The 21,711-nt window shown below is 35.6% G+C and overlaps 1 protein-coding gene across 1 annotated transcript in view; it reads left to right on the forward strand.

Moving 5' to 3' along the window:
- usta (uronyl 2-sulfotransferase a) overlaps positions 1–16,974 on the forward strand; it is a 241,053-nt gene extending 224,079 nt beyond the window's left edge. Inside the window, exons 9-11 of the mRNA XM_030128233.1 lie at positions 11,550–11,647; positions 13,450–13,607; positions 16,088–16,974. Of these exons, the coding sequence (XP_029984093.1) occupies positions 11,550–11,647; positions 13,450–13,607; positions 16,088–16,380 (549 nt within the window). The 3' untranslated portion in view covers positions 16,381–16,974. The remainder of the gene's footprint in view (positions 1–11,549; positions 11,648–13,449; positions 13,608–16,087) is intronic.
- Positions 16,975–21,711: the final 4,737 nt, after the last annotated feature.

Genomic DNA, 21,711 nt, shown 5'->3' on the forward strand with positions numbered 1-21,711 from the left:
TAGGCACGAAAAAAACACTGCGATTGAAAATTTTCATTTACTGGTAACAAACCAAATATGGTAACTTCGTTGCCCTTGATTTTCTACATAACAATACCAAAATTTTGAAAAACTTCATTAAAGTAAACAATCAATGAACCTAGAATATCATGAAGGAACCAAATATGGTAACTTCATTAACCTTGATTTATTTACATTATACAAAATTTTTCAGCAAACACCCTGAGTGTTCTAATGTTTTAAAATACACGTTTCATGCATTTTTCTGGTATTTTTTATTACTTTCTTCTTGGATTTTATTTATTTTTTATTATTATTATTATTATTATTATTATTATTATTATTATTATTATTATTATTATTATTGTTAAGTTTTTCAAAATTTTTCAAAAATGTAAAAATCAGCTTTAAATATCAGCCTTAGATATTGGCTATCAGTTGACCAAATTTTGAAAAATCAGTCTTAGAAAAACCCATCTCGGTTGACCTCTAGTTTCCATGGTAACTATGGAGCCTCTGAACGTCCAAATGGGTCATATCTGAAGACCATGAAAAGACGACAAAATGTATTTACACCAATTATTTACATGGATTGATTGGATTAATGCAGGGGTGTCAAACTCATTTTAGTTCCGGGGCCACATTCAGCTAAATTTGATCCTCAGTGGACTGAACCAGTTAAATAATAACATAATAATATACAAATAAGGTCAACTCCAAACTTTTCTCGATGTTTTACAGTGAAAAAAGTAAAATTATATTATGAAAATGTTAACATCTACAAACTATCCTTTCAAACAATGTGAATAACATGAACTGGAAAAAAAAAAAAAAATTAACACTATTATGCTTTAGTTTATCGTTTCCACATGTATGTTATAACGTACAGATCACAGTGGATCTACAGATACACCAAATATTTAGTAACAGGTGGAATATTATTAAAATTACATTTCTCTTAAGACATTTCAGGTTGTTCATATTTGTTCAGGTTATTCAGATTTTTGCACAATTATACTTTGTTTTTAGTCTATAGGTGTCAAACATGGGGCCTGGGGGCCAAATCCAGGCCGCCAAAAGGGTCCAATGGGATGAATTTGTGAAATGCAAAAATTACACTGAAGAAATTAACAATCAAGGATGTTAAAATAACACTGGGTTACAAAAAAATGTTTTTTGCAAGTTGTCTAGGTTTTTTCAACTGAATTAGGACCATTTTGCACCGCTAAATCCAAAAATGACATCTGTTTTTCTCAATCAGGTCAGGTTTTTTTTTTTGCTAATTTGATTTTGAAAAGTTTGATCTTCTCAGAAAATATAATAATTACAGTCTACTCTCGTTATACCGCCAACTTCCGTTCACGGCCAAATTGGCGGTATAGCGAAAATGGCGTTATAACGGGTTGCGTCCATAATGTGCATGTCTTTACTATATGATGTCTATGCTGCCTCCGTTAACCCGTTCTAATTGCGTTTCTAAATAAATCTTGATTCTGTTATGTTGTAAGGCAGGGATCGGCAACCTTTAACACTCAAAGAGCCATTTCGACCCAGTTTCCACGCCGGTTTCCGCGCCGCACCTCGGAGGTGCCACGCCGCACCTCGGAGGAGCCGCGCCGCACCTCGGAGGTGCCGCACCGCCGCGGCACTGGTGGTATAACGGTCGGGAAATCAATGGTATAAGTGTTGTTTGTGCATGGAACTGGGCTGGCGGATGGCGATAGGCGGAAATGGCGGTAGCTAATGGAATAATGCATTGGGGATTTTTGTGCAATGGTTTTGGTCGGCGGTGAGCGAAAATGGCGGTATAACGGCGGGCGGTTTAACGAGAGTAGACTGTAATACCAAAATAAGATTGGTAAGCATACTTTATGAAACTTGTGACTTGATTCCTGTTAGGTACAATGGTGTATTCACCGCAGATGTAGCAGAATACGTCAGGCTTATTTTTGCAAGATCTTCTAGTCGGAGCCATTTCATTCACCTGTAATATTAAAAAAAAACATTAATCATAAATTGGCAAACGTAAAATCCTCAGAACTCGTTCATTGCAAGAAATATGAAAGAATTTTGTATCATATGATGTGAAAATGCCCATAAATGTAAGCAAAAATGTTGAAAAGCCAATATGTTGCATAGTTCAGAAAGTTGACCTGATGGAGCAAAATGAATGTGATTTTTGGATTCAGCACACCAAAATTATCCTAAATCAGCTCAAAAAACTTCAACAATACATTTGTTGTTGACCAGTGTAATGTTTAATACCTGTTGATCCATTAATCCACAGGTGTCAAACATGTGGCCCGGGGGTGAAATCCGGTAGTAAATATATACCTGAGAAAATGATGCAAAACAATTACGAAACCAGACCAAAATAAGTGAATAATTATGTCACAAGATGCTAATATCTTATATCTTCCTGGCCGTCGTATTCACATAAACAGGACTCTGCTGCTTTCTTCCAACTTTAGTCTCCATGTTGGGGACGAGAAGACGACTCTAAACGACAAGTGACGAGAAGTGACGGACCGTGAAGTTGAAGTGCCGCTAGCTAAAACTGCTTGAGCAAAATAAATCGATTTCATATCAATCCGACCTCGACAAAGACGAAAACGAAGGGAATTTTTATCCATAATTTTTATACGCTTCAGTTGGTTTTGTAAGCACACAATACAGTTTCAGTTATCGTTTTTTTTATGCGTCCACCAGGGAGGTTATATTTTCCCCAGGGTTTGTCTGTTAGCAAGATAACTCAAAAAGTTATGGACGGATTTGATCGGTTTAGGATTAGATCGGTAGACGTTTTTGGTCGCTGTTGGATGTTTGGGTGTTTATGGGTTAAAGACACCACCGCAGTGTTGGGGATGAAAGAAGAGCAGAGTTATCACAAGTCTGGACCCAACCCCTATGTCTAACAGCACAATGCTCAACTGTTTTCTAAAGGTTCCTCTGGGGTTTTGTTGTGGTTTCTTTGAAAAGCTTTCCAGTGGTTTGCTTCACTGATCACCAGTAAGTCGTTTTTCCAAGTGCATAGTGCAGCTCAGACGAGTCGGTCATAAAACAAGCCTGCAGTCGCCGGCTGAATCAGAAACACGATCATAGCAGAATATTTTGCTGCAAGGGACAAAGTGCATAATTTCTACTTTATACACCTCTGGCTCTGATACAGACCTGATCAAAATCTTAAGACCAGTTGAACAATAGCTAGAATTTACCTTTTGCACATCTGGATCTTAATGAGGTTTTAAGTAGAGCTACAATACACAAAAGCAAGAAGGGGGAGTGAGACAAAAAGCACTTTGAAAAAGTCATTTATTGAAAACAAGTAAACTGAAATAGGCTGTTTATCAGCTGATCAAAAGTTTAAGACCGCAGGCTATAAAAGCCAAAATCTGCTCAAAATTCTCATTTTCTGTCGGGCATTCACACGGTCATACCCTCCTGATGGCTAAAGCTCAGAAGCTTTCTCTTCTTGAACGTGGTCGGATCGTCCAGCTGCATGAGCAAGGCCTCTCGCAGCGTGCCATTGCTGCTGAGGTTGGACGCAGTAAGACAGTCATTCTAAATTTTTTGACAGATCCTGAGCATTATGGAACAAAAAAGTCAAGTGGTAGACCCAAAAAAATTACACCTGCGCTGAGCCGGAGGATCCGATTGACTGTCCGTCAACACACGGGGCGGTCCTCGACCCAAATTAAGGCCCTTACTGGTGCCGACTGCAGCGCAATAACCATCAGACGGCATCTGCGGGAAAAGGGTTTAAAAAACAAAAAACAAATTCAAAGACCTCGTCTCCTACAACGCCACAAAACTGCCCGTTTAGACTTTGCCAGGGAGCATCAAACATGGGACACTGAAAGGTGGAAAAAAGTTTTATTCTCTGGTGAGAAAAAATTTAACCTTGACGGTCCAGATGGCTTCCAACGTTACTGGCATGACAAGGAGATCCCACCTGAGATGTTTTCTACCCGGCACAGTGGAAGGGGGTCCATCATGATCTGGGGTGCTTTTTCATTCAGTGGAACACTGGAGCTTCAGGTGGTGCAGGGTCGTCAAACGGCGGCTGGTTAAGGCGGCCATACACTGTGCGATTATTTCGATCGTTGCACGCAGCTCCATCTCAAACTGTGCGAATCAGTCATACAGTCAGACTCACGATTCATGTTCTCACACTGTACGGACCGACGCTCGTATGCGACCTGACTGCTCACACTGTAGGACCATACACCACAGGACGCACGACACGTTTGAATGTTGTATCCGGAAATACAACGTTAAAATACCAAGGAATCCGTAAAAGTGCATAGACGATTGTGTATTGGCGTGAGTCACGAAATGGTAGTGCTAAACAAAAACCAACGAGCTGCTTTGGTAATATGTGCCATTATCTGTGAGGAATCAAAAAAGAAGAAAAGACAACGATGTGTTTGGTGCAGGCATTGGTTGTCCAGACGTGGACAGTATGGGCTGTCATCCAGGAACTAGAGGTAAGCTGCAACAGCTAAACTGCTCTAGGACAACAGCCAGCTACTGTTAGCTTGTACGCTACTGTACGCGTCTGTGTTCGCGCATGCACAGTGTGAGAATTTGAGGCACATCGGTTCGTGGCACTGCTTTGACAGTACGATACACTCACGAGGAGCGAGCAGGATTTCAAACAGCTCCGTTTTCCTTGCGAACACACGATTGCTGGTCGTGAGGTGGTCGTGAGGTGCTAATCGCTTCTCTTTACCCCATGTACACTGCACGAAGCACGACACACGATTAGAGGCACATCGGGCCCGATCCCAGAAAGAGTCGCACGAGTGAGAAATCGTCTCTAAACTCGCACAGTGTAAGGCCGCCTTTACGTGCAGATGTTGCAGCGGGCATCCCTCATGACTGAGGGCCCTGGTCTGTGTGGGAACAGCTGGGTTTAAAAACAGGACAACGCTGCAGTTCACAATGCTCGCTTGACGAAGGACTTCTTCAGGGAGAATAACATCACTCTTTTGGACCATCCCGCATGTTCCCCTGATTTAAATCCCATAGAGAACATTTGGGGATGGCTGCCAAGGGAAGTTTATAAAAATGTCCATCAGTTCCACACAGTTGATGCCCTTCGTGAAGCCATCTTCACCACTTGGAGCAATGTCCCCACCAGCCTCCTGGAAACACTCGCATCGAGCATGCCCAAACGAATTTTTGAAGTGATTAACAAGAACGGTGGAACTACTCATTACTGAGTCCTACTGAGAACATTTTTTGTTCTGGTTTGGAGAGTTTTTTTGTAATTTTTTGAGCGATGGTCTTAAACTTTTGATCAGCTGATAAACAGCCTATTTCAGTTTACTTGTTGTTTTCAATAAATGACTTTTTCAAAGTGCTTTTTGTCTCACTCCCCCTTCTTGCTTTTGTATATTGTAGCTCTACTTAAAACCTCATTAAGATCCAAATGTGCAAAAGATAAATTCTAGCTATTTTTCAACTGGTCTTAAGATTTTGATCAGGTCTGTAGTTCTACATAAAGGAAGGAAACGGCCTTATCACATTTCCTGTTATGACCTCAGTTCATCAAAAACTCTTAGCACACTCATAACTCTGAGAAATGAAGTAGAGATAATAACTACAGACATGATATTATAGACATGGAGACAAACACAGTTATGTACAGCGGAAACCATGTTTTAAAAGGGGGTTTATGTATAATTAATATTACAAACCGGGAAGTCATGTACCAGAACACATCTGCAGCGACAAAAAACAGCAAATTAACACTAAAACACAGGTGTCAAAACAAACCTGGCCGCAGAAATTACACTGAAGATATTAACACTCAAGGATGTTAAAATCATTTTAGTTCAGGTTCTGCATACAGACCAATAGGATCTAAAGTGGATCAGACCAGTGAAATAATAACAGAATTACCTATAAATAATGACAACGACAAATGTTTCTTTGTTTTAGTGTAAAAAAGTGAAATTATATTCACAAAAGATGTTAACAACCCGAACAAATATGAGCATGAAATGTCTATAGATAGATAGATAGATAGATCCAATTTGGTATTGGATGGATGGATGGATGGATGGATGGAGCAATCAAATTTGGTATAGTATATTGGATGGATGGATGGATGGATGGATGGATGGATGGATGGATGGATGGATGGATGGATGGAACATTCAAATTTGATATGGATGGATGGATGGATAGATAGATGAATGGATGGAACAGTCAAATTTGATACAGTATGTTGCAGGTATAAGATAGATAGATAGATAGATAGATAGATAGATAGATAGATAGATAGATAGATAGATAGATAGATAGATAGATAGATAGATAGATAGATAGATAGATAGATAGATAGAGTCTACACCTCCTCATATGCAGTAAATCTTTCTAGTTGAGTCCCGTGGCTCTCATCCTCCTCCTTCCTTCCTTCCTTCCTTCCCTCTCTCGCTCTTCTCTTTCGTCCTGCGTCCTCTCTGTTAAACTCCTTCTTTTCTTTTTCTTTCTCACTCTTCTTCTTCTCTCTCATGGACCACGTTGGCCTCAGCTGTGTTCTGACACATCTCCATGTTTAAATCAGCCGTTACCCGCTTATCGGAGCGTACATCTGAAGGTCAAACTGGGACTTTTTCGACACCTTCTACCTTTTCAGATGCTCAGTATTGGCTGTAGGTGTGTGTGTGTGTGTGTGTGTGTGTGTGTGTGTGTGTGTGTGTGTGCAACCCAGTGTTTGGTTGCTCTGGACTTGTTGCCATCCATAAAGCTTACGTCACCTGACATGGATTTGACTGTTGCTTCCACTGCGCTCACTCAGTAGCTGGCCCGCTCCACTCCTGCATGTGTGTTTTTAATCTTTCCTCCATTTTTTTTTTTTTTTTCCTCAGTATTTAATTGCTCCCACGTTCAGACTCGGGGTACTTTTAAGTTCACGACACTCTGATCAAATTAGATTATTTCTTATTTCATCGTCACCACGTTGATCCCTGCTTAATCGTAATGACACTAAAGAGCAGGCGTTTTAATTGTACGACTTCATTATTCTGCGTTATGTAACTTTTTTTTTTTCCACTTTTTTCCACTTTGCATGAATACAGTCATTGCGTTTTAGTCTCTGAGGTGAAGGGGCCATTCAGTTTCAGACTGTTTACTATCCTCTGAGTGCACTGAAAAGATGGGAAATGGCTCCCTCTAGTGTTGATAATATGTAATCACTGGTCTTCAAAATGCAGTGAGCTCAACTATTCATTATTTTACGCTATAATATGATTCCCTTTCTGGACAGCGCTTTATAACGCTTTGAAAATGACTAGTTCTGTGGCGAGAGTATTGCAAAATACTAAAAACTGCGAAATAGAAATAGAAAATAAAAATAAAAATAGAAAAATTAAAAATTAAAATAAATAAAATAAATAAAAATAAATAAATAAATAAAATGAAAAATAAAAAATAATATAATAAAGTAAATAAATAAATAAAAAATAAAAAAAAATAAAAAAAATAAAAAAAATAAAATAAAAAATAAAAAAAATAAAAATAAAAAACTAAAATAAAAAATAAAAATAATATAATAAAATAAAAAAATAAAAATTCAATTAAAAATTAAAAATTAAAAAAATAAAATAAAAAATAAAATAAATAAAAATAAATAAATAAACTAAAAAAATAAAAAAATATATATATAATAAAATAAAAAATAAATAAAAAATGGAAAAAAATTAAATAAAAATAGAAATAGAAATGAAGAAAATGAACGAATTATGGACTTACGATGCATTGGATGTTCACTGAAATGTGTGTATGCTCAATTTTTAATGCACATACTGATATTATCAGTGTTTTATTTTGTTCACTGTAGATCTTATTGAAGGTGGGAGGAGGGGGGATAGAAGGGTTTTTGGTTTGTTTGGAGTGTTATATCCTCCTGAGACCCAGCAATCCAGTTTTGTCCTCTGTAGTGGACAAGAGTGTCACAGCTTCACTTAAAAAAAAAAAAGTCCACAGAAAAGGACATTATAGTAAATAAAAGTTTTAAATGTATCAATGTAACATTAATCCATAAAGACCCAAACAGCCACCAACGACCAAAACCATCTACGGATCTAAACTGTTTAACACTTGTTGATCCATTAATTCTATCAATACATAATACAATATAATTGGTGTAAAATACAGTTTTTCATCTTTTCATGGTCATCAGATATGACCCATTTGGACATTAAGAGGCTCCGTAGTTACCGTGGAAACACCGTCATCTTCTGAAACATTGATTCATCAGTAAAACCCAAAGAGTTGGATCAATGACAGTGAATGGAGACACTGGGTTTCTGTTCAGTTCATGATAGATTTGACTAAAAAAAGTCACTTTTTCTTCAGTTTTCTCTGTTTCTGTTGTAATAACCCTCAACTTTAATCTTAGCTTTAATGAACATCTACATCAGGGGTGTCAAACATGCGGCCCAGGGGCCAAAGGTTTCAGTTCGGCCCCTGGGATGTTTTTGCCAAGTGCAAAAATTCCACAGTCTTGAATTGAATTAAGCAAAAAAAAAAAAAAAAAAAAAAAAAAATCAGCTTGAATTAAGGAAAAAATCTTGAATTAAGCAAAAAAAAAAAGTCTTCAGTTAAGTAAAAAAAAATCTGCAATTAAGTAAAAAAAAAAAATCTTAAATTAAGCTTTTAAAAAATGCAAATTTAGCAAAAAATCTTGAATAAGCCTAAAAAAAATCGTCAATTATGTAAAAAATAAATAAATAAAAAAATCTTGAATTAAGCCAAAAAAATCTACAATTAAGTTAAAAAAAATCTTAAATTAAGCCAAAAAAAAAAAAATCTTCAATTAAGTAAAAAAATCTTGAATTAAGCCAAAAAAAAAATCTAGAATTAACAACTTAATTTTTTTTTTCTTTGTTTTAGTGCAAAAAATAACATTAAATTATGAAAATATTTACATCTACAAACTATCCTGTAACACTAAAATGTGAATAACCTGAACAAATATGAACAACCTGAAATGTCTAAAGAAAATTAAGCACAATTTTAACATTTTTTCTTCCTGTTCCTCAGTGTTTAGTGTCTTTGTAGATCTGATCCATAATGCACATGGACAAATGATAAGTTGAGGAATAATATTGTTAAAATTGCACTAAATTTTCTTATGCTTTTTAATTTAGATTTCAGGTTTTTCAGGGTTTTTTTTTTTTTTTGGATAGTTTATAAAAGTAAGTATTTTCATAATTTAATGTTTGTTTGTTTGTTTTTTACACTAAAACAAAAACAAAAATTTGGAGTTGTCATTATTTATAGGTTATTATGTTATTATTTTTCTGGTCTGGCCCACTGGGGATCAAATTTAGCTGAATATGGCCCTTGAACTAAAATGAGTTTGACACCCCTGATCTACATGATCAGTCAATTAAATATCAGAAAATTGATTATTTTCACTGAAAAAAAGCAAAGTTAAGGAGATCATATGATAATAAATGGTGATCATCTGGTGCAGGTCTGCTCTGGGTTCCCAAAGTCAGAACTAAACATGGAGACTCAGCGTTCAGTTTCTATGCTCCATATTTCTGGAACAAACTACCAGAAAATATCAGGTCTGCTGAGAGTCTGAGTTCTTTTAAGTCAAAGTTAAAGACTCACCTGTTCACTGCTGCCTTTGACTAAAAGGCTTTTGACGTTGTAAATTTTATATTCTCTTTGAAACTCTGCACTGCAACTCTTACTTTAATATGTGTTTTTATTTTTATTTATTTATTTTATTTTTTGATTTTATGTGTTGTTTTCTTACTTGCTGTTTTAATCACCTTTTACATGTTTCTTTTATAATGTTTTAAATGTGTTTCTTTTTGTTTCTTTTATTTCAATGTCCTGTGTGAAGCATCTTGAATTGCCTTGTTGCTGAAATGTGCTATACAAATAAACTTGCCTTGCCTTGCCTTGATAAATCACCAAAGAAAAGTTAAATATAGAGAAAACTGCCTCAAAAGTAGCACTGGGTGAAAGTCAATATTTATACTGAACAAAAATATAAACGCACCACTTTTGTTTTTGCTCCCATTTGTCATGAGCTGAACTCAATCAATCAGATCTAAAACTTTTTCTACGAACACAAAAGGCCTATTTCTCTCAAATATTGTTCATAAATTTGTCTAAATCTGTGTTAGTGAGCACTTCTCTTTTGTCCTTTGCTGAGATAATCCATCCACCTCACAGGTGTGGCATATCAAGATGCTGATTAGACAGCAGGATTATTGCACAGGTGTGACTTAGGCTGGCCACAATAAAAGGCCACTCTAAAATCTGCACTTTTACTGTATTGGGTGGTCCAGGGGGGTCAGAAAACCAGTCAGTATTTGGTGTGACCACCATTTTCCTCACACAGTCTTCTTCATGAATTCTCTGAAACAGCTTTGGAGATGGCTTATGGTAGAGAAATGAACATTCAATTCACAGGCAAAAGCTCTGGTGGAGATTCCTGAAGTCAGCATGCCAATTGCATATTCCCTCAAAACTTGTGACATCTGTGGTATTGTGCTGTGTGATAAAACTGCACATTTTGGAGTGGCCTTTTATTGTGGCCAGCCTAAGGCACACCTGTGCAAAAATCCTGCTGTCTAATCAGCATCTTGATATGCCACACCTGTGAGGTGGATGGATTATCTCAGCAAAGGAGAAGTGTTCACTAACACAAATTTAGACAGATTTGTGAACAATATTTGTTCTGTGTGTACACAGAAAAAGTTTTAGATCTTTGAGTTCAGCTCATGAAAAATGGGAGCAAAAACAGAAGTGGGGCATTTATATTTTTGTTCAGTGTACAGGGTGGGGAAGCAAAATTTACAATATTTTGAGGCAGGGATTGAAAGACAGTGTATGACCAGTTAGTTTATTGAAAGTCATGAGAATTTATTTGCCACAAGAAAATGGACATAATAGAAAATGTTTTTATTCTATGTGTCCTCCTTCTTTCTCAGTAACTGCCTTCACACGCTTCCTGAAACTTGCGCAAGTGTTCCTCAAATATTCGGGTGACAACTTCTCCCATTCTTCTTTAATAGTATCTTCCAGACTTTCTCCTAATAGTTTTGCTCATAGTCATTCTCTTCTTTCCATTATAAACAGTCTTTATGGACACTCCAACTATTTTTGAAATCTCTATTGGTGTGACGAGTGCATTCAGCAAATCACACACTCTTTGACGTTTGCTTTCCTGATTACTCATATGGGCCAAAGTTTCTGAAAAGGTATGGATAATAGTGTTAGGTATGATTATGACATCAATATATGTTTGGTTTCAAAACAACTGACGTAGTGCCTGCTGAGAAAAAACAACTAAATGTTCATTGTAAATTTTGCTTCCCCACCCTGTAGTTTGACCTCTGACCCTGTGTCAAAAAGCAGCACAAAGAGTTAAAAACATCTGACATGTGTTGAATGAAACCTTCAAAGTGTGTCCCAGTACTTTTGTCCATACAGTCTGGTTCAACTCGTTCTAGTAAATACAACCCTGATTACTGCTTTTCTTTTAAACATGTTTTTCTTCTGTTTCATTCCAGGACATCAACGTCTGCATTCTGGAGAATTATCCCGAGTGTTCCAACCCCAGAGTTTTCTACATCATCCCTTACTTTTGCGGACAGCATCCACAGTGCAGGTAAACGCACCTTCAACCTGCACAAACCAAACCAAAACCCTTTGGGTCATTCCACCTCAATTCAACGGGTTTAGAAAAAAATACCTGCTCGACCATCTTGGATTTGCTTCAAATTTTTACCATGTGAAGTTCAACCAAGAAAACTAGCCCAGCCAAAATTTCAGACCGATATATCAAATGTATCCAAAGAAAAAAATTCTTGAAGGTACCCCCTCTCCTTGCCGTTTTTGGTGCATTTCGCGATCGTCTTAAAATGCAGCAAATTTTAGAGTGCAATATCTCAGTAAGTTTTCTAGCTAAATGCATGAAATTTTCAGTAAAGGAAGACTACCACATATAGATTGCATTTGTATGTCGAGGCCCAAAACGGAATCTGGCCCGATTCAGAATCGGGCCGGCCCAGAATGGAATTCTATTCTAGGCCGGCCTGGAATGGAATCCTGCTGCTATAATGTTATTTTTATACCATGTTTAATGCAAATGATCCATAATTCCATCATTTGTCATAATTTTACATTTTCAGTCTTACATACCTTGAGTAACTTTTGTCAATTTCAGTCGATTTCACTGTACCATATATTGGTGGGGAGTACCACTAGGTTCTATTTGTAAATAAAGTGTATTATAGTTTACAATTAAAATGTTGTTTGTTTCATTTTTTTTCACATATTTGCAAATTCTATGTATTGATTTTTGTAATAATTTAGATCATTTGCATTAAACATGGTATAAAAATAACATTATAGCAGCAGGATTCCATTCTAGGCCGGCCTAGAATAGAATTCCATTCTGGGCCGGCCCAATTCTGAATCGGGCCAGATTCCGTTTTGGGCCTCGACATATATATTCTCAATAACATTGTCTTTATTGGGACTGTGGTATGACCTTGTGAAATCTGGAAAATAAACTTGAAACTTTTACAAACCCCTATATTTATTGACCAATTAAACACAAACCAAATATGATATATTGCAAATAATTACACATCCTTTTACATAAGTATATAGAGTAATCAGAACAGCATTTATTAATGGGTATGATCCTTTTTTTGTTGTTGTTTTTGTCATAATAAAATGGCAAAATAGCATTTTTCATTCATTTTCACTTTCAAATACCACAGGTATGACAAGGAGTACCAACCAAAAGAACTTATTTTCTGAAAGACCATCACATATGCTTAAAAAATGTGAAATTTCATGATGGTTCTAGGACTCCAACCTAGAACCATCACGAGTCCTAGAACCATCATGATTTTTTTTTTTTTTTTTCATGAGTCCTAGAACCATCAAGATTTTTTTTTTTTTTTTTTTTTTTTTTTTTTTCATGAGTCCTCCATGAGTCCAGTTTATTGTCCAGATTTCACAAGGTCATACCACAGTCCCAATAAAGACAATGTTATTGATAATATACATATGCAATCTATATGTGGTAGTCATTCTTTGCTGAAAATTTCATGCATTTAGCTAGAAAACTTACTGAGATATTGCACTCTAAAATTTGATACATTTTAAGACGATCGCGAAATGCACCAAAAACGGCAAGGAGGGGGGGTACCCTGTTCATGAATTTTTTTCTTCAAATGTATTTGATATATCAATCTGAAATTTTGACTGAGGTGTTTTTTAGTGTTGAACTTTAGATGGTAAAAATTTCAAGCAAATCTAAGATGGTCGAGCAGGAGGAACTTGTTGAATTGAGGTGGAATGACCCCTTTATTTTTCGACACGAGACCACATGAACGTCCCCTTACTGCTGTGTGTTTATGTCTGCTTCGTCCACTCATGCCTCTCGTCTCCACTCAGGGAACCAGGAGTCTGGGCTTTAGAACGGGCCAAACAGAACGTGCTGGAGAACTACCTCCTGGTTGGAATCCTGGAGGAGTTGGAGGACGTTCTGCTGCTGTTGGAGAGGCTCTTACCGCACTACTTCACTGGAGTACTCAACATCTACAAGAGCCCCGGTGGGTGAACAGGCTTTAGGCTCAAGCACCGCATTTGGACGACATACTGTTCTTCAAATGTGAAGTGTGGCTGCTCTGTTTACAACCCCCCCACCCCCATCCCCACCCCCACCCCCACCCCCACCAGGGTATACAGATATACCAGGGATTACATCTGACACTCTTTCAGTTCAGTTTAATTTATTTTGAATATGCAACAAAACAAAGTAATCCTACTCCAGTCCTTAGAAATAAAACAGATGGAAAGACAACCTGAAAAACTTCGACATATACGTGAAAATAAAATAGGACTTCATTTGCATATTCGAAAAAGATTCGAAAGTATTCTATACAATTCACGCGATTCTTTTCAGATTTGAAGATTTGACACATGTCCTTGAACACGAGCAGAGGGGCAACGTTTGATGGATGAATTAAAGTGTTTTTCTTTTTTTTTTTTTTGGACAAATTTGTGAAACTTTCAACTTAAAACATTTCATCAACTCTCGGACATTATTCGGTTTGACACATGTTCTTTACCGCCAGCAGAGGTGCAATAGTTTGATGGCTAAACTTAAATTTTTTAATTTATTTTTTTATTTTACAAATTTTTTTTAAAATTTCAACTTGAAACATTTCACCAACTCTCAGACATTATTCAGTTTGACACGTTCTTTACCACTAGCAGAGGTATACAGTTTGATGGCTAAATTTACTTTTTTTTTTTTTTTTTTTTTTAATTTTACAATTTTTTTTTTTAAATTTCAGCTTAAAACATTTGACCTGACAAATGAAACATGACACATGTAAAGATACCATTAGCAGAGGTGCACAGTTTGATGGCAACATTAAATTTGTTATTTATTTATTTATTTATTTATACATATTTTTGAAAATTTCTACTTAAAACATTTGACTAACTCTCAGAAAAATAAACAAACGGAATCATGGCCAAACTGGAGGAATATTTTGATATAATTCAGCAGCTGTTTGATACGTACAGAAGTTTATTGCATTCACACAAAAAAAGAATTTTTTTCTGAATTAATTAATTCAGAAAAACAGAGCCAAATTTTTTTTTTTTTTTCAGAAAACAGTATCTCACTAATTCGGAAAATTCTGTTTGTTTTTTTTTCCATAGTAATGACTGCTTCCAGGTTAGATAACTTAACTATATTGAAAATAGCAAAATCGGATGAAACTGCCGTTATCTGTTTTTTCCATTTTTTATTTGAGCACAAAATCAGGAAATGGAAAAACGAACTGTTATCTGTTTTTCATTGTGGTTTTGAAAATGAAAAACAAAAAAAACAGTGTTTTTTTTTTTTTTGTTTTTTGATTTTTGGTTTTAAATTGAAAAATGAATGAACGCATGATACACGGATTCTGTTTGCTTAAACCGGGGGTGTCAAACATGCGGCCCGGGGGCCAAATGCGGCCCGCCAAAGAGTCCAGTTCGGCCCCTGGGATGTTTTTGCCAAGTGCAAAAATTCCACAGTCTTGAATTGAATTAAGCAAAAAAAAAAAAAATTTTAGCTTGAATTAAGGAAAAAATCTTGAATTAAGCCAAAAAAAAAAAAAAAAAATCTTCAATTAAGTAAAAAAAAAAAAAATCTTCAATTAAGCCCAAAAAAATCTCAAATTTAGCAAAAAATCTTGAAGTAAGCAAAACAAAAATCTTCAATTAAGTAAAAGCAAATCTTGAATTAAGCAAAAAAAATCTTCAAATAAGTAAAAAATAATATCTTGAATAAAGCCAAAAAAATCTTCAATTAAGCCAAAAAAAATCTTCAATTAAGTAAAAAAAACTTGAATAAAGCCAAAAAAATCTTCAATTAAGTTTAAAAAAAATCTTGAATTAAGCCAAAAAAAAAAATCTTCAATTAAGTGAAAAAAGTCTTGAATAAAGCCAAAAAAATCTAGAATTAACAACTTATTTTTTTTTTCTTTGTTTTAGTGCAAAAAATAACATTAAATTACGAAAATATTTACATTTACAAACTCTCCTGTAATAATAAAATGTGAATAACCTGAACAAATATGAACAACCTGAAATGTCTAAAGAAAATTAAGCACAATTTTAACAATTTTTTTGCCTGTTCCTCAGTGTTTAGTGTCTTTGTAGATCTGATCCATAATGCACATGAACAAATGAAAAGTTGAGGAATAATATTATTAAAATTGCACTAAATTTTCTAACACTTTTTAATTGAAATTTCAGTTTTTTCAGGGTTGTTGTTGTTTTGTTTTTTTTTTGGATAGTTTATAAAAGTAAGTATTTTCATAATTTAATGGGTTTTTTTTTACACTAAAACAAAGACAAAAATTTGGACTTGTCATTATTTATAGGTTATTATGTTATTATTTTTCTGGTCCGGCCCACTGCAGATCAACTTTAGCTGAATATGGAACTGAACTAAAATGAGTTTGACACCCCTGGCTTAGACTGAGTTAACAGTGAACTAATCCTCTTCCTGTATTTGTGCGTCTTCTGCTTCCAGACTACAAGAAGATGGGGAACATGACGGGTACGGTGCGTAAACACACCCCCACCCTGGAGGCCCTGCAGGTCCTGTACCACCGCATGCGCTACGAGTACGAGTTCTACAACTTCATCCGTGACCAGTTTCACCTCACGAAGAAAAAAATCGGCCTTAAGTCGGTCTCCCAACCCCCCGCCTACTCGCCCGCCTTCCTGCGTGAGCTGGCCCTCCGAACCCCAGAGCCTCTGGATGAAGACGAGGACCTGGACACGGACCTGGAGGATGCTAACAGCTGGCTGATCCATCCTTAAGGACTGATCCAGTAACAGCTGACGTTAGCCAAAAAGCTCATTTGCTAGATTTGGCTGGTGATAGCCGGAGGCAGCCTTGGGGGGGGAGGGGGCAACGTGGGAATACACCCCCCCCCCCCCCCCCCCCCCCCCCCCCATCCATCTATCAGCAATCCCAAGAGAAGTGAGGTGTGATTAGGACTGAGCGGATCGCGACGCTCGACTTTTTACGGGCTGGGTTTTTCAATCTGCCAAAGACTCCTTTTACAAGAGGCTCACCACTGACGACTGTTGGCTGGAGGAACTGGAGGAACAAAAGGTTCTTTTTCAAATTAGACCAAGGACGGTGGGAAAATAATGTTCAGCTCAATTCACTCGACTCAAGTTTAGTTTTAATTTGAGCTTGTTTTTGGGTTTGCTTTTCTTGCAAGAAATCATCCTTACTGCGAATCTCCAGGAGAGATTAGTGCAAGATGTGGACAGCTATTTTAAATGTTGGGTATTAACGATAGGAAAGGACTTCCGAGGCATTTCCTGTTCAAGGTTAATGTCGTAAAAGTCCGTAAATCCTAATGGTTAAAAAAAAAAAAAAAAAAGTGCCAAAACCATTGTGTGTATATTAGGGGTCCAGGACTGTTTTAAGTGCCAAACCTTGCTAAGAGTTTCAGGAGCTGTGTGAGCGAAACCTCTACGCACAGCTGATGAACCTGCGACATATGCCACGTTTCCACTACCTGTATCGGCTCGACTCGATGTTTTTGTGTTGTCATTACGAAAAGGACCTGGAATCTGGTACCCGGTACTAGTTAGCTTACCGGCATCATCGTCGTTGTGTGTCGTCCGTTACAAAACTTTCAATCGTCTTCTTCTCCGAACCTACAATTCTGATTGACTTCAAACTTGGTAGACAGCTTCTTTATGACGTCAACAAAAGCTAGTGAAATTATTTGGATCTGGCTCTGATTCTGGATTTGGTGCGACTTTGAAAAATTTCCCCATTATAAGAGATAAGAAGTGCCAGTAAGCTACAGGTCCATTGGTCCTATTTTTTTTTTTTTGTTTTTTTGGTATCAGCTCCGACAAGGTTCCAAGACTGGGGACCAGATACTAAAACGTAACATGTAAACCAGGGGTGTCGAACATGCGGCCCGGGGGCCAAATGCGGCCCACCAAAGGGTCCAGTTCGGCCCCTGGGATGTTTTTGCCAAGTGCAAAAATTCCACAGTATTGAATTGCATTAAGCAAAAAAAAAAAATGTTTAGCTTGAATTAAGTTAAAAAAAAATCATGAATTAAGTAAAAAAAAAAAAAAAAATTCAATTAAGCCAAAAAAAAAACGTTCAATTAAGTTAAAAAAAAATCTTCAATTAAGCAAAAAAAAAAAAAAATCTCAAATTTAGCAAAAAATCTTGAATCAAGCCAAAAAAAATATCTTCAATTAAGTAAAAAAAAAAATTGAATTAAGCCCAAAAAAATCTTCAATTAAGTAAAAAAAAATCTTGAATTAAGACCAAAAAAATCTTCAATTGAGTAAAAAAAAAATCTTCAATTAAGCCAAAAAAATCTAGAATTAGCAACTTAATTTTTTTTCTTTGTTTTAGTGAAAAAATAACATTAAATTATGAAAACATTTACATTGATTTACTGAAATGTCTAAAGAAAATTAAGCACAATTTTAACTCTTTTCTTCCTGTTCCTCAGTGTTTAGTATCTTTGTAGATCTGATCCATAATGCACATGGACAAATGATAAGTTGAGGCAAACTATTGTTAAAATTGCACTAAATTTTCTTACGTTTTTAAATTTAAATTTCAGTTTTTTCAGGTTTTTTTTTTTTTTTTGGATAGTTTCTAAAAGTAAGTATTTTCATAATTTGATGCTGTTGGGTTTTTTTACACTAAAACAAAGACAAACATTTGGAGTTGTCATTATTTATAGGTTATTATTTTACTGGTCCGGCCCACTTTAAATCAAATTTAGCTGAATATGGAACTGAACTAAAATGAGTTTGACACCCCTGATGTAAACACTGCAGACCACTGATTGGTCAGAGTCGTCTCAGTGACCCGCCGTTTTACAAAAAAACAGATGCGGAAGTTGACAGTAAATATAGCGCTAGGTTAATCCAAAACTACACCGTTTTTTGTCGAGGAGGTTCAGACGTAAAAATTCAGCATGAGCTTGACGAGACAACACACAACAAGCGACTTTATCAGCAACTCTGAGCAGACGACACGGAAGTAACGGACCGCATCGCTATGACGACCAGGTACTGCACAAGGTGTCAAACATGCGGCCCGGGGGCCAAATCTGGCCCGCCAAAGGTTCCATTCCGGCCCGCGGGGATGAAAGTGCAAAAATGAACCTGAACAGTCCAGGTTGTCCAAATCATTTTGGTTCAGGTTCCACAAACAGACCAATGTAAAGTAAAAAGTAAAAAATAACAACACAACAAATAATAAATAATAACGACAAATTTTCTTTGTGAAAAATTACATGGAAAAAATTGAAGTGAAGAAAATGATTACACTGTGAAAATATTTCCATTTACAAAACTATTCTTTCACAATAAAATGCAAAGAAATACATAAATAAAAACAAAGATGAACAACCCGAAATGTGCAATTTGAACAATATTCTACTTGTTACTAAATGTTTTGTGCATTTATGGATCCACTGTGATCTGGAGTTGTGTTAATAATAATAATAATAATAATAATAATAATAATAATAATAATAATAAGAGATGGAATATTGTAGAAATTGTTCAAATTTTAGTTCCAAACTCCAAAATTTTTAACAATATTCTGCCTGTTACCAAATGTGTATGTAACACTGTGTGTAAATGTACATGTATAAATAACACTGGTCAACAACAAATTTATTGTTTAAGTTTTTTGAGCTGATTTCGGATAATTTTGGTGTGCTGAATCCAAAAATCCCATTAATTTTGCTCAATCAGGTCAACTTTCTGAACTATGCTACATATTGGCTTTTTAATATTTTTGCTTATATTTATGGGCATTTTCACATCATATGATACAAAATTCTTTCATATTTCTTGCAATAAACGAGTTCTGAAGATTTTACTTTTGCCAATTTATGATTAATGTTTTTTTTTTTTAATATTACAGGTGAATGAAATGGCTTCGACTAGAACACAGGTGTCAAACATGCGGCCCAGGGGCCAAAACCGGCCCGCCAAAGGGCCTAATCTGGCCCGCGGGATAAATTTGCAAAGTGCAGAAGATATTAACAGTCAAGGGCGTCAAACTCGAAAATAACAGCATAATAACCTAGAAATAATGATTCCAAATGTTCTTCTTGGTTTAATGTGAAAAAATAATATGATCATGCCTATAAATAATGGCGACACCAATTTTTTCTCTTTGATTTATTGCAAAGAACAATAAATTCTGATATCCTTTAATAATAAAGTGTCAATAATCTGAACAAATATGAACAACCTGAAATATCTAAAGAAAAACAAGTGCAATTTTAACAGTATTCTGCCCGTTTTGTGTCTTGGTAGATGTGATCTGTAATGCATATGTAGAAATCATAAGTTGAGGCAAAATATTGATCAAAATTTTCTTCTTATTATTTCTTCTTATTTTTCTTCAGAAATTTCAGCTTTTTCAGGTTTTTCACATCATTTTTTGTTTGGATAGTTTGTAAAAAGTAAATATTTTCATAATTTCATGTTATTTTTTGCATATAAAAAATTTGGAGGTATCATTATTTATAGGTTATTCTGCTATTATTTGACTGGTCCGGTCCACTGGAGATCAAATTGAGCTGAATGTGGCCCCTGAAACAAAATAAGTTTGACACCCCTGGACTAGAAGATCTTGCAAAAATAAGCCTGACGTATTCTGCTACATCTGCGGTGAATACACCATTGTACCTAACAGGAATCCTGTTAGAAAATGAGTTTTTTTTCTCTTAAAACCTATTTTGGGTGAGAACTATATAAAAAAATCAACTGATAAAGTCACAAAAATGTCATCAATTTTGTGAGAAGATCAAATTTTTCAAAATCAAATTAGCAAAAAAACCTGACCTGATTGAGAAAAACAGATGTCATTTTTGGATTTAGCAGTGCAAAATGGTCCTAATTCAGTTGAAAAAACCCAGACAACTTGCAAAAAACATTTTTTTGTAACCCAGTGTAATAATAAGAGATGGAATATTGTAGAAATTGTTCAAATTTTAGTTCCAAACTCCAAAATTTTAACAATATTCTGCCTGTTACCAAATGTTTATTTAACACTGTGTGTAAATAATACAAATGGCCAAGTTATATTTGAACTGAATTGACCTGAAAAACAAATATTCTATTCTTTTAGATTCCCCAGTTTTTCTTACCAGATTCTATCCTACATACCACGTTTTATTTTTACAGGTTGCAATATGGAGTATGGTGCTGATCCATCCTGCTTATGTTACACCAATACATACATGAAGAATGTCACATGTCACTTTTGAAATCAACAGTTTTCTAATAACAAGCATTTTTATAAAGAAATAACAATTCTACAGGGTGTCCCAAAAGTCTCCATACATAGGAGACATAATACATTCCATACATATATGGTTCTAACATGTATTTCTTTATATTTCTTCTTTATAGTTCTTCAGCAGTGGAGGACACTCATTGAAATGTGTTCCCGACAAAATGGCAGTCATATAGAGCATATTATATAAATAAAAATGGTTTATGTCAAGAAACGTTTATTTTTCCTATGTATGAAGACTTATGGGACACCCTGTGTATTGTTATTTACTCTTTAGTACAGTGGTTTCCAACCTTTTTTGACTCGTGACCCCATTTTAACATCACAAATTGTAAAAATTGCACTAATTTTTCTAATGAAATGTCTGTTTTTTCAGGTTATTCACATTTTTTTTGGGTAAAATGTCAATATTTTCATAATTTTATTGGGTTTTTTTGGGTTTTTTTGTACTAGAAAAAAATGAATAACTTGGATTTGTCATTATTTATAAATTATTAAGTCATTATTTTACTGGTCTGGCCCGCTTTAGATCAAACTGGGCTAAATATGGAACTGAACTAAAATGAGTTTGACACATGTAATGGAAACGGACTCCAGGAATAGGACCTGGTACCCGAGTCAAGCCGAGTCGAGCCGGATCCACGTAGTGAAAAGGCGGCAGTAGTCAGTTGTCATTTATTACATTTTGTTGAAGTTGTAAAGTAATATTAGGTATAAATGAGGGTTAATCGGTAAGCACTCACTTATGAATTCAGAGAATTCAGCTACGTGTGCCTGAGTGATTGAGATCGACCAAACCAGCAGCTTGTTTTCCATATAGTTGTACTGTTTGTTGG

Source organism: Sphaeramia orbicularis, chromosome 24 (assembly GCF_902148855.1).
Source record: "Sphaeramia orbicularis chromosome 24, fSphaOr1.1, whole genome shotgun sequence".
Taxonomy (NCBI): Eukaryota; Metazoa; Chordata; class Actinopteri; order Kurtiformes; family Apogonidae; genus Sphaeramia; species Sphaeramia orbicularis.